General features: G+C 39.4%; 1 protein-coding gene and 1 pseudogene across 3 annotated transcripts in view; both read left to right on the top strand.

The window, feature by feature from the left end:
* Positions 1 to 14,560, top strand: part of FAM120C (family with sequence similarity 120 member C) — a 115,964-nt gene that overhangs the window by 80,030 nt on the left and 21,374 nt on the right. For all 3 annotated transcript variants that reach the window (XM_037061658.1, XM_037061660.1, XM_037061657.1), the window contains exon 10: positions 5,709 to 5,958. In XM_037061658.1, coding sequence (XP_036917553.1) covers positions 5,709 to 5,958 — 250 coding nt within the window. The remainder of the gene's footprint in view (positions 1 to 5,708; positions 5,959 to 14,560) is intronic.
* LOC118997790 (SWI/SNF-related matrix-associated actin-dependent regulator of chromatin subfamily E member 1-like) lies at positions 2,092 to 3,325 on the top strand (annotated as a pseudogene).

Genomic DNA, 14,560 nt, shown 5'->3' with positions numbered 1-14,560 from the left:
CAAAACCTGCAGCAAACCAAAAGAAGGAAATAGTAAAGATAAGGGCAGAAATCAATGAAATTGATACAGCAAAACAAAACAAAAAAAATTAACAGAAACTTGGTTCCTTGAAAAGAAGAATAAAATTGACAAACTTCTAGCAAGACTACAAAGAATAGTAAAAGAGAATAAAAATAAGCCCTGGTTGGTGTAGCTAAGTGGATTGAGCACAGGCCTGTAAAGCAAAGGGTCGCAGGTTCGATTCCTAGTCAGGGCACATGCCTGGGTTTCAGGCCAGTTCCCAGCAGGGAACACATGAGAGGCAGCTACACATTGATGTTTCTCTCTCACTCTTTCTCCTTCCCTTCCCCTCTCTCTAAAAATAAATAAATAAAATATTTTTTAAAAAGAAAATAAAAATAAAGAAGACACAAATTGCTAATATCAAGACGGGCTATCACCACAAAGCCTGAAGATATCAAGTTTCATATGAGAATACTGTAAACAACTCTGATACATAAATTTGGCAATTTAGACACAATGGACCAATTTCTCAAAATATATAAACTAACACACCTCACCTAATATGAAATAGGTAATTTCAATAGCCCTATAAATATTAATGAAATTTAATTTGAACTTCCCCAAAATAAGATCTTACTCAATTGGTTTCACTAGAGAATTCTCCCAAATGTTTAACAAAATATTAACATCAATTCTACACATTCTTTTTCAGAAACTAGGAGAGAACACTTCCCAACTTATTCTAAAGAGCCTGCATTTCCCTGATACTAAAACCATATCAAAACAGTACATTAAAATAACACTTTTGACCGATCAATATGGATGTAAAAGATCTGAACAAAATATTAGTCAATAGAATTCAGCAATTTATTAAAAGAATGGCCAAGTAGGGTTTATTCCATGGTTGCAAGTCTGGTCCCATATTTGAAAAATCGATCAGTGTAATCTACCATATAAACAGGCTAAAGAATAAAATAATATGATCATCTCAGTGGATTCAGAAAAATATTTGACAAAATTTGACAACTATTCATGATAAAACTGAAAACTAGGAATAGAGGGGAATTTCTTCAACTTGATAGAGAACATCTACAAAAACCCTACAGCTAACATTATACTTAATGGTGAAAGACTGAATACTTTTTCCCAAAATGAGGAACAAGAAAAAGATGTCCACCCTTACCACTGCTCTTCAACATAGCACTGCAAATTCTAGTCAGTGTAGGAAGGCAAGAAAATGAAGTAGAAGGCATACAGATCAGAAAAAAAGAAATAAAACTGTCCCTAGTTGCAGATGACAATATAGTCTATGCAGAAAATTCACAAGGAATCTACAACAAAACTTCTAGAATCGATATGTGACTTGATCAAGATTATAGAATATAGAATAAACATAGAGAAATTCATCGTATTTCTGTATAATAAAATGAATTGTGTAACTGACATAAAAAAATGCAATACCAGCCCTGGTTGGTATGGCTTAGTGGATTGAGCGTCGGCCTGTGAACTAGAAGGTTGCAGTTTCAATTCCTACTCAAGGAACATGCCTGGGTTGCAGGCTAGGTCCCCAGTTGGGGGCATGGGAGAGCCAACTAATTGATGTTTCCCTCCCTTCCCCTCTCTCTAAAAATAAATAAATAAATCTTTTGAAAATGCAATACCATTTACAATTCCTCCAAAAAAAATGAAATCCTTAGGCATATATTTAACAAAAAAGGTTCAGTATCTGTATGCTGAGAATCACAAAATGCTGATGAGACAAATCAATGGAAAGACAGATGCACATGAATTGGAAGACTCAGCATAGTAAAGATGTCAATTCTTCCCAAATTTATATACAGGTTTAACACAATTCCTATCCAAATCCCAATGGAATTCTTTGTAGATACAGACAAGAATATTCTAATATTTACATGGAATGACAAAGGAGCTAGAATAGCTAAAACATTTATGAAAGGGAATAATAAATTGGGAGCAATCATTCTACCTGATTATGACTTACTGTGTAGCTACAATAATTAGGACTAGATGGGAGGGACAGGGTATGTGCTGGACCAAAAGCCAAAGGAAAGCAAGGCCAGAGCTGTGGGTGTTGTTTCTGCCTGCAGTGTTCGATTCATTCTTAAGGAACTGAGAGCTTAATCTTCCAAAATGTCAAAAAGACCATGTTATTTCCTCACCTCCCATTCCAACTCTTACAACACGAATGCCTGGTATACCAGAGTTTGTGGGATATATCCATACAGCCATCTTGCCTGCAACAGCTGCAGGCTGGGAGGAAACCTGGGCACCAAAAGCTGGCTCACAGCATCCTCTGAATTACGATAGCAAAAGCCCCAAAGCCACCAGATAAGCAGAGAGGTCTGGAACCAAGTAAAGGCCTCCAAGCCTGACCTAAACTTGTGAGAGATTAGCAACATTATGGGTGGCATATGGCAAGATTTTCTCCATTAGTGAATGAAAAAAACCAAGAATATTTAAACGAATTTGAAGCAGAAAAAGATAGAGTACAATGAATCTATGAAGGCCTACCATAATTCCTCCATATACCTTGCAAACATATATGCAAAATGTCATGCAGAAGCTGCTTTAGAAGAAGAGAGTCAACAGGCTGTCTCCTATGGAGACAGGAGAACCTTACATGAGCATCCAGCCTGCTGAAGATCCGGATGATTATAATGATGGATTTTCAGTGAAGTATATAGCCATTGTCTATTTCCAGAGAAACCACTACCTCATCAGTGAAATTCTTAGAGTGTGTTGCCAGACATTCAGTCAATGTTATAACACCTAGAATGCAAGTTTTCAAGCAACAGGTCTAGTCCTCAGTGTTATGTCAGCAAAAACTAGAAGCTGAACTTGTTCAGAGAGAGGAGCAATACCAGGAAGAGAAGAGGAAATTCCTGAGAAGCACAGATTCTTTTAACAATGAACTTAAAAGTTTGTGTAGTTTGAAAGTAGAAGTGGATATGGGAAAACTTGCAGCTGAATGGGACAGGCTTACAAAAGGTGGGAGGAAATGGAGAAGCCAGCAAAGCAAGCTGAATGCAGTCAGAGCAGTGTTGTTCCTAAGGAAGAGTGAGATGCTAATAAAATTTAAAAAGACAATAGCATTCCAGTGGAGACAGGAGGCACACCTTGAAGAAACAGTGGAAAGCGAACAGAATGGTGAAAAAGGCACATCTAGAGGACAAGGAGAGCAGGCAAGAGAGAGTGGACAGTATGGCAGAGGAAGGGACCAGTGATAGTCACACTGGCTCAGAGTGAAAGAATGGAGGAGAGATCGACAGATTCCATACCAGAAGATGAGAAAAAAGAATAAACGTTGCCTTGATTTTTTGTGTTCTAAATACTTTTTCAAATGAAAAAAATGTTTTTGAGTTGAAAAAAAAGACGTATTGGCGGTGATATAGATACATAGATAAATGGAACAGAATAGGAAACCTAGATATAGCCCCATACAAGTACAGTCAACTGATTTTTGACAAAGCTACAGAAGTACTTCATTGGAGAACATACAGTCTTTTTAGCAAATGGTACTGGATCCATTGGACATCTATAGATGAACAAGTACCACGTATCTCAGGGGTCCCCAACCCCCAACCCCCAGGCCATGGACCTGTACCCGTTGTGGCCTGTTATGAACTGGGCACACAGCAGGAAGTGAGCGGTGGGCAAGGAGTGAAGCTTTGCCCACATTACCGTGTGAGTTCTCCCTCCTGTCTCCAGTGCCCCTCCCACTCCCCATCTGTGGAAAAATTGTTTTTCACAAAACTGGTCCCTGGTACTGAAAAGGTTGGGGACTGCTGATCTAGGTTAGTATCAGAAGTATATAAAGAACTCTCAAAACTGAACATTATAAAAACAATCTAGTTAGAAAATCAGCAAGACCTGCACTGACATTTCACTGAAGGGGATATGCATATGACAAGTAAAATATGAAAGCTATACATATGACAAGTAAAATATGAAAACATGTTCATTGTTAGCCATTAGAGAAATGCAAATTAAAACAACAATGAGGTATTACTGCGTACCTATCAGAATGGCTAAACTGAAAAATGGTGGTAGTTTCACATACGGGATTGGACGTGGAGAAACTGATCATTTGTAAATTGCTGGTCTGGATGTAAAAAGGTGCCACCATTTTGAAAAGTAATTTGGTAGTTCCTTTCAAAACTAAAAGTGGACTTACCATACAACCCAGCACTTATACTTTTGAGTATTTATCCCAGAGAAATGAAAACTTAGTTTTATTCAGGAACTTGTATACAAAGTACAATAACAACTTTATTCATAATAGCCCCAACTGGAAACAACCCAGATATCCTTCAAAAGGTGAATGGTTAAACTTTAGTACATCCATACCATGAAATACTATTTGGCAAAAAAGGAATGAACTATTGATAAGGTGCAAAAACATGGATAGATCTCAAGGGCGTTATGCTGCGTGAAAATGCCAACCTCAAAAGGTAGAATACTGTATGATTCCATTTATAAAACATTCTCAAATTGACAAAATGATAGAGTTGGAGAACAGATTAGCGATTGCTGGGGACTGGGTATGGTGCTGGAGGGCACCAGGTATAACCATAAAAGGGGTAGCATAAGGGGGATCTTTTTGGTGGTGAAATAGCTCTGCATCTTGATTATGGTGGTTATACAAATCTACGCAGAACTGTATACCCAATTATACCAGTGTCAACTTCCTAGCTTTGATATTCTACTAGATTTTAGAAACAAGTATTGAGGAAAACTGAGTAAGGAGTGCACAGGACCTCTCTATACTGTCTTTGTGACTCCCCGTGAATCTATAATTTTTTTTAATTAATTAAGGAAGGAAGTTTTTTTTTTTAAAGAGCATTTTAGAGGTTGTGGAGCATAGTTGTGACAGGGGCCAGGCAGGATTAAGTTAAAGCAGGGACAACAGTCTAGACACTCTTACCAGGTGGAAGATGATGAGATGTGAATCTCTACAATGTTCATCATGATAAAGGAAAGGAAATAGATGTAATAAATTATAAGGTAATAGAATCAACAGGAATTTGGGAATAACTGGATGTGTAGGAGATGAAGGAGAGCAAGGACTCTAGGATGACTTAGGTTCCTAGCTTGTATAACTGAGTAAATGCTAGATGTATTAAGTAAAAGAGGCCATAGCTTAGAGGCCATAGGAGCTTGCGGTGAACTAGATGTAGATGGAAGCCATGTTTTCCCTTTCTCTTACACCTTTGTAAATTTAAAAGAGATTGGCTTTTTGAAAATTTTGTGAAACTCTTTTAAATTATTTTGGAGTGTTCTATAGTCCAAAGCCAGGTACTCACATAATTCTTCCTGGACTTCTTCCCTGGATTAGACTAGTCCATCTACTTAAGAAATGAGTTTCATAGTAATTAAGAACTGTGTGACATTGAGCATTTGTTTCTTCATCCACAAAATAAGCACTATGTTTTGTGATGATATAGTCATAATACTTGTCTCTCGGGATTGCTCTGAAGAGTAAAAGAGATTTGATTTACGTTTATATACAAAGTACTGAACACATATCATGCATATAATAAATGCTTACTACTTCAACTAACAATAAAAATTGTGGCAACAAAAATAAAAAGATACTGAAGTCTGATGGATCCTGTCCATTGTCGCCAGCTGTAGAAATGCTCAGAGATTCACTAGAGCCGGTTTTTCCTCAATGTGTTTTCCAGTCCCTTCAGTGATCCTTAAAGAATGGTCTGCCTATAAAGGGAAGTCACCTCAAACACCTGAGCTGGTGCCTGCGCTGACATTTCGGGAATGGACTTGCCCAAACCTCAAGAAGCTCTGGTTAGGCAAAGCAGTTGAGGACAAGAACAGAAGGATGAGGGCCTTCCTGGCCTGTATGAAATCAGATACACCCAGTATGCTCAATCCAGCCAATGTCCCCACCCATCTGCTGCTCATGTGCTGTGTACTCCGGTAAGCCATGTGACAGGTGGCCAGCTCATATCTCTTATTTTTTGGACATTTCCTTTAATGAGGTGTTTTTATCGTATTCTGGGGTGGGAAGGTTTCTGTTTTATATTGAGCTTAGACTTCAGAAACGCTGGAATTGATTGCTATGATAGTCTCCTCAGTTCATGGTCTCTGTCATCATCAGTCCATGCATGACCTCTCTTTTATACTTGGTTTCTGTCCCTTTTAGTCTTTATTCCTGATCCAGCTCCCTTTTCCTCTCCATCCATAGTTATGCACTCTGGGGTATTTGATGTGTGTCTTTCCAGGCCATCTCCCAATTATTTATTTAGAAACTGTCCATGCACAGTCTATAGTATCATTTCTATGTATAGATTGTTTCCTTTTTTACATGAAAGATATTGTGCTGTCCATCTCATTTTACTTTTTTCACTTAGTGTTATTTTTGAGATCTATCCATATTCATGTATGGTTCATTTCTCTAGACTGACAGATTATGTTCCTTCAGATACTGATATCAGTATGGTTGAGCCTTGAACAACATGAGTTTTAACTGTGCCAGTCTGCTTATATGCTGGTTTTTTGTCAATAAATACTATAAATATATTTTTCTTCTTTATGATTTTCTTTTTCGGTATATTTTGTTGATTATACTCTTATAGTTTTCCCAATTTTTTCTTTTTAATATATTTTATTGATTATGCCATTACATTGGTCCCATTTCCCCCCCTTCATTCCCCTCCACCCTGCACACCCCTCCCCTACCATTCCCCCCTTTCGTTTATGTCCATGTGTTACAAGTTCTGTAGATTCTATATTTCCCATAATATTATTGCCCTCCCCCCTATTTTCTACCTACCGTCTATGCTACTTATTCTCTATACTTTCTCCCCCTTCTCCTCCTCCCACTCCCCTGTTGCTAACCCTCCATGCGATCTCCATTTCTATGGTTCTGCTCCTGATCTAGCTGTCCTCTTAGTTTGCTTTTGTTTTAGGTGTGGTTGTTAATAACTGAGTTTGCTGTCCATTCACTGTTCATATTTTTTATCTCCTTTTTCTTAGATAATTCCCTTTAACATTTCATATAATAAGGGCTTGGTGATGATGAACTCCTTGAATTTGACCTTATCTGAGAAGCACTTTATCTGCCCTTCCATTCTAAATGAAAGCTTTGCTGGATAGAGCAATCTTGGATGCAGGTCTTTGGATTTCATGACTTGGAATACTTCTTTCCAGCCCCTTCTTGCCTGTAAGGTCTCTTTTGAGAAATCAAATGGCAGTCTGATGGGAACTCCTTTGTAGGTGACTGTCCCCTTATCTCTTGCTGCTTCTAGGATTCTCTCCTTCATTTTAATCTTGGCTAATGTAATGATGATGTGCCTTGGTGTGTTCCTTCTTGGGTCCAACTTCTTTGGGACTCTCTGAGCTTCCTGGATTTCCTGGAAGTCTATTTCCTTTGCCAGATTGGGGAAGTTCTCCTTTATCATTTGTTCAAATAAGTTTTCTACTCGTAGCTGTTCCTCTTCCCCTTCTGGTACCCCTATAATTCATATGTTGAACATTTAAAGATGTCCTGGAGGTTCCTAAGCCTCTCCTCATTTTTTTGAATTCTTGTTACTTCATATTTTTCTGTTTGGTCATTTTTTTCTTCCTTCTGGTCCACTCCCTTGATTTGAGTCCCAGTTTCCTTTCCATCACTGTTGGTTCCCTGTGCATTCTCCTTTATTTCACTTAGTTTGGCCTTCATATGTTCCTCTAATTTGTGACTAAAATCAACCAGTTCTGTGAGCATCTTGATCACCAGTGTTTTGAACTGTGCATCTGAAAGTTTGGCTATCTCTTGGTCCCTTAGAAGTATTAGCTCTGGAACTTTGAGTTGTTTTTCTTGAGCCATAATGTTTTGGTCTGTTCGCGCCTGTTACCTATGAGGAGCGGAGCCTTAGGTGTTCACCAGGGCGGAGCAATCCAGGTTGCTGGGTTGTGATGCTGTATGTGGGGGTGGGGTCAGAGAGGGGCAATGGCATCTGTTCTGCTCTCTTGGATTCTGGTCCCCTCTGCTGCCTCCCACAAGCAAACCAGGCCCCCCTGGTGCCAGCTCCTGGGTATGTGGGACTGTGCACCCTCCAGGACCCTGCAGGTCTCTCCAACAAACTCTCTGTGACCCTGGGAGCCTCCCTCAGCACCTCAACCTTGAAAGTCTCTCCAATTGGTGCTTCCAGGCCCCAATTCCCATCGCTGGGGCCCTAGCCTGCGCGGTCTGTCTCACTGTTTGCTCCTTCACCTGGTTTATCTGTGCACGCATGCAAATGTGTGACCACGGTCAGCCAGCTGCCCTGGGCCCTCACTGGGTCTGCCTGTCGCCACCCCATACCCGGGATCCGCCAACTGCCACCTGCACTCCCCAGTTGGTCTGGCCACTTCTCCCTGCCCAACCGGCTCCAACAGCCACTGACTCCACCCCTCTTACCAGTCTGACTGAATGGTTTGTTGTTGTCGGCCTACTGTACAGTTCAATTTTCTGTGTTTTGTGTGCGTTTTTGTCACTAAAACTTTGTTGTGTTTAAACTTGGTTGTGCGAGGAGGCATATTATTTCCACCTACGCCTCCATCTTGGCCGAAAGTCCCATTTTCCCAATTTTTTAATCTCCTCTGTCCCACCTCCACCCTGCACCCCGCAAGCCTCCAGCATTCCCTCGCCCCTCAGTTCATGTCCATGGATCATACATATAAGTTTTTTCACTTCTCTTTCCTATACCATTTTTAACCTCTCCCTTTCTATTTTATGCCTACCGATTGTGCTTCTTATTCTCTGTACCCTTCTCCCACATTCTTCCCCTCTCCCTCCCCACTGATAACCTTCCATGTGATTTCCATTTCTGTGTTTCCGTTACTGTTCTAGTTGTTTGTTTAGTTGGTTTTGTTTTGTTTTTAGATTCAGTTGTTGACAGTTGTGAGTTTGTTGTCATTTTACTGTTCATACTCTGGATCATCATTTTCTTAGATAAGTCCCTTTAACATTTCAGACAATAGGGCTTGGTAATGGTGAACTTCTTTAACTTGACTTCATCTGAGAAGCACTGTATCTGCCCTTCCATTCTAAATGAAAGCTTTGCTACATAGAGTAATCGTAGATGTAGTTCCTTGCCTTTCATGACTTTGAATATTTCTTTCCTGCCCTTCTTGCCTGCAAGGTTTCTTTTGAGAAATCAACTGCTAGTCTTATGGGAACTCCTTTGTAGGTAACTGTCTCCTTCTCTCTTGCTGCTTTTAAGGTTCTCTCCTTCTCTTTAATCTTGGGTAATGTAATTATAATGTGCCTTGCTATGTGCTTCCTTAGAGACCCCAAGTATTCTTGACATGAGACCCCTGTTTTAGAGCTTCTGTCCTGAGTGTAAGCTGGGTGGGTGATTCTCTTTACCATGCCTGCTGGATGTAGAGCTGGGGTTAATGAGAAATGGCAGTATTCCCTTCCCTGGATGAAACTATAACCCACGAATGGGAGCTGGCAGGAGAAGGAGCCTGTCTTCCTTGGTTATATATGCCTGAGGGTTAACTGATTAAAAAGTAATACTTCATTTAGTATTTCTTATAAGGACCAGCTTCATAGCTCAGTGTTCTCTAACCCTCTGGTGACTTGTAGGGACTGACTTCTTTGCACAAAAACCTATTTCCTCTCTATCAGCAAATAAATACTGAGAAAACAGAATACTATTCATAATTGCAATAATATATATCAACTATCTAGGAATTAATTTAAAATACAGCAGACCTCTATGGAAAAAAATTAATTCTACTAAGAGAGAAAGTAACAGACCTGAATAAAGGGAGAGGTAAACTATGATCTTTGGATGAGAAGACTTAACATTATAAAGATATCAACAGTCCAAATTAGTCTATAAATTCAGTTCATTGAAAACAGCCCAAAAGATTTTTGTGGAAAGTGGACTAGTTTTAAATTACATTTGGAAGAATAAAGGTTCATGTGGTTCAGGAATAGCTACAAGTTTGGAAGATTAAAAGCAAAGAGTGGAGATTTCTCTTACCTGCTATGAAGGCAAACTGTAAGCTCTTAGTAATGGAAACAATGTGATCCTGGGGAGGGATCAAATAGGCAATGGAACAAAATAGGATCCAGGAAAACACTCATGTACATTCAGGAACTTGGTCTATAGCAATCAATGGGGAAAGAAGAGATCACGTAATGAATGGAGTTGGGAAAAATGGCTTATTTTGTAGAGAAAATAAAGTTAGGTCCTTTCTTACAGCATATACAGAATAACTAAACACTGTATTTAATGACCTTACATGGAAGGCAATATTATAAAACTATGCAAAAATGTAAATGTTTATGATCCAGAGGTACAGAAGAATTTATTGAATAAAATCCCAAAAGTATACATCATAAAGGTAAAATTTCATGGCTTTGGCAAACGACAAACCACAATTAAATACTTTTGGGTTAGCGGTGAAGTATACTAACATCTGCAATACACTTTTAATATACAATATACTTAGAAAAAATAGCAATAAGTATCTTGATGGTAAGCAATTAAAAGGAGGCCAGTAGCACCATGATACAAGTGAAATGGCAGAGCATCCAGAAGTCTTATATAGAGAGCAAAGCAAAGAAACAGTCAAGAGCCCGTCCCCCTGCAATAACAGTCAACTCTGGATGGGAGATGATGAAGGGTGTGTGCATGCACTACATGGTACCTACTCAGGAGCAATCAGGAAAAGACTTGGGGCAGATTTCAAAGCATTTCGTAAGCTACACAAAGACTGATCAACACAGGGCAGATACCTCACTGGCACAAGAGAACTGAAAAACCACTCAGTTAACCAGACATTAACTGAAAAATAAGCTTCTTTGACCCAGAGGCAATTCCTAGGAATCCAGGCTTAAAAGTGTAAAATAAAACTTATCACTCCAGTGGTAATACTGTGAATACCCAAAGCTGTGACCTCTCAGTAATGATCAGAAAAAGAACCTCTAACTACTAGTCCCTCACCAAATGTGGGTCAAAAACATACAAAATCCCTGAATTATGGTAGCAGCCTTATTTCACACATACATTTAAGGCAAAACACAAACTACCTCAGAGGACTTAAGTATAACCTTTACTGAGTTAGTGACTTATGTGAACTCAGGGATGAGATTTAAAGATTTTGTTTATTTACATTTAGAGAGAGAAGGGAAGGACAAAGAGGGAGAGAAACATCAATATACGAGACATGTGTCAACCCAGGTGAGCCAAAGAGTCACCAGTTTAATTCCCAGTAGGGCATGTGCCTTGGTTGTGGATCAGGTCCCCAGCAGGGGGTGTGCAAGAGGTAACCACACATTGATGTTTCTCCCTCTTTTCCTCCCTTGCCCTCGCTAAAAATAAATAAATAATCTCTTTAAAAATATATAAATAAATATCTTTAAAAAATGAAAACTTCACAAATTTGATTAAAAACATTAATCTGTACAACCTAATAAGCTCAATAAATTCCAAGTTGCATAAACACAAAAGAACCACATCAGACAAGTAGTCAAAATGAAGAAAGCCAAAGCCAAACAGTATTTTGAATGCTATAAGAAAAAAAATGGGTCATCACATGCAAGGGAACCATAAAGATGAGATTCTGATCAGAAATAATGGGGACCAGAAGGACAAAGTAATTCATTGTACTAAAATATAAAACTCAACTGTCAATCTACTTTTAAAATTTTTATTTTATTTTACAATTGCAGTTGACATTCAATATTAGTTTCAGATGTACAGCATAGTGGTTAGGCATTTATATAAGTTATAAAGTGATCCCCCCATTATGTCTTGTACCCACCTGATACCAGATATAGTTATTACACTATTATTATTATTTCTAAAGATTTTATTTTATTCATTTCTAGAAAGGCGGGGAGAGAAGGTCAGCTGCTGTCTGTGTCTGGCCCAGGGCTACCTGACAGGAGATACAAGATGGTAGCTACCCTTGCTGGGCTTGGAGGTACCTGGGGGTGTTTATGCTATGAACCAAGGCCATTTGCCAATAGTGAAAGGTTTGGGGCACTTAACAAATACTATAGGGCATGCCAAGGCCAGACTCTGCTTGAGAGATTTTAAGACAGTCCATAGCATGGGCTCAAGCCCAGTGCTTATGTGGATTAGCCTCAGAAAGTGGTTCAGTCTGGACACATATTTTGGGTGGGATTGATTCTCAGGGAATCACCAAGGCAGGGCAAGGGCTGTGTTAGACAGGTTGATGGACATTGACCTACATTTAGTGTCCAACTGTGCCTTCAGCCCAAGCGGGTGGGAGCGGTTCAACAAAGGAACAGTGGAACCTGCTGGTACTTTAGTTCTGGAGAGACTGCCTTTCCTTCCTTCACCCTGAAGCCTGGCCATTCAGTTCCTCCCAGTATGTCCTTGGTGTTTTTTGAACTGCTATACCTTCTGTGGAGCTTAGGGCCAGTGTTTCTGAGCCAGTGAGTCTGTTCTCCGGCCTTTAAAGGGGACACCTGGTTCTACAGCAGCCTTCCCTCTCACCCAAACTGAGTTCCTGCTGATTTTCAAAGCCAGCTGTTATGGGCACTACTCTTCCTGGCACTGGTGCTCCAGGCTGGGCAGCCCAGTGTGGGGCTGGGACTCCTGGCTCCTCAGTGGGAACCTCCACAGCCAAAATATCCCTGCTGCTTCAAATCGCCACCCTATGGGATTGGGACCTGCCACAGTATCTAGAATGCAAGATGCATTAAGTAAACATTATTCCTGAGTAACTTATAGTTTGCTGTACATAATATACTGTAATATAATGGTTATATATAGTGTGTGTAATAATGTAAATACTACTAATAGTAATAATATAGATGCCATCTTGTTACTGAGATTGAGGAACTTCCTCGGGAAATTAGCAATGTGTAGTTTTTCCAGAGAAAATCCCCAGTGGAATCATATAATTCAAAAATAGCACACGATATGCATCACTACATATTGGTTGACTTAATAATCACTATTTCCTGTTGTTTCATTTATGAACTTCTCACTCTTCCTACTCCTTGGACCCTACACACTCTGTCTCACAATTCATTCCAGGCTGGGTGAAGAGCAGTGCTGGACAAATGATGGAGCTAGTATTTCCGTTTGTATATCCTGCCATTGACGCATTTGTTCAGCAAGCATTTTATTGAGCTCCCATTCTACCATACACCATACTAAGGTTAGAGAGACATGAAAATTTGCACATTAATATTAAATTATAAACCAAAGAAACAATTCAAATCTCTAGGAATTGAAATGTTTCCTTCTCTGTGAGGTCTTTTCTGATTCTCCCAAGTAAATTTAGTCACTGTCTCCTTAGAGCACCCAGAACAGTCTGTTCAGCTTATAAAATCACAACCCTGCTTGTCTCCCACACTTGACTACTTTGGAGCTCCTCTAGGTAAGTTTTTCTTTCACAGTGGCCAGGTTATGACTGGTACAATTCTGCTTTGGAGTATTTTTGTTGAGTTTTGTGGGCTGGGGTTATGGCGTGACCTGATTGATGCATTCAGCCATTCCCCCAATAAATAACTACTAATACACTCTGTGCTATGTGCTGATCCAGATAGTTAATAATAAATCAAAGTAATAAATAAGACAGAGAAGAGCAAACCAACAAGGTCCTTGAACTCCTGGGAACTCATGTGAGCACTTGAAAAGAATGTGTATTTTTTGTAAAAAAAGCAAACGTTTGAACCTTACTTTTAGTTTTAACTTTACATGTCATCTTCTGTGACTACGTGTATTTTAGGGATTTCATATGCCATAGCTTGATGGTAGTTTACTGAAGTCTCCTACTGTAATTGCATTTCTATTCATTTTCTTCTATTTTTGCTTCACATTTTTCCAACAGAATAAGATGGCAAAATTAAAAATAAAAGAATGAGCAAAGGAAATCAAGGAACTACAAATCAAAAGAAAGAAACAATATTAATAGATAATATCCTCAAGGCAAAAACAAAAACATTAAGGACAACAAAAGAATATATTGATAGAAATTACAAGCTATGGATTAGGCACTTCATAACATAGCATAAAAAGTATAAAGTAGCCCTGGCTGGTGTGACTCAGTGGATTGAGTGCTGGCCTGTGAACCAAAAGGTTGTCAGTTCGATTCCTGGTTAGGGCACATGCCAGGGTTGTAGGCCAGGCCCCAAGTTGGGGGCCGTGCAAGAGGCAACCGATCAATGTATTTCTCACACATTGGTGTTTATCTGTCTCTCTATCTTCCTCCCTCCCCCTCTCTTAATAAAGAAATAAAATCTTTAAGCCCTGGCTGGCATAGCTCAGTGGATTGAGCGCGGGCCTGCTACTCAGACAATCGCAGTTCGATTCCCAGTCAGGGCACATGCCTGGGTTGCAGGCCAGTTCCCTGCAGGCCAACTCCCAACAGGGGACGCACGAAAGGCAACCATACATTGATGTTTCTCTCCCTCTCTCCTTCCCTTCCCCTCTAAAGATAAATAAATAAAATCTTTAAAGTAAAAAAAAATAAAATCTTTAAAATATATATATAAGTATATTATAAATTAAGAATAAATTTTTCAAGTGGAGGAGCTGCAGTCAGGAAAGAAGATAATTGT

Source organism: Sturnira hondurensis, unplaced genomic scaffold (genome assembly GCF_014824575.4).
Source record: "Sturnira hondurensis isolate 20B ecotype Veracruz unplaced genomic scaffold, ASM1482457v3 Scaffold0013511, whole genome shotgun sequence".
In the NCBI taxonomy this organism is placed as follows: domain Eukaryota; kingdom Metazoa; phylum Chordata; class Mammalia; order Chiroptera; family Phyllostomidae; genus Sturnira; species Sturnira hondurensis.
Note: the sequence above shows the minus strand (reverse complement) of the source record. Positions and strands in the feature narration are given on the sequence as shown.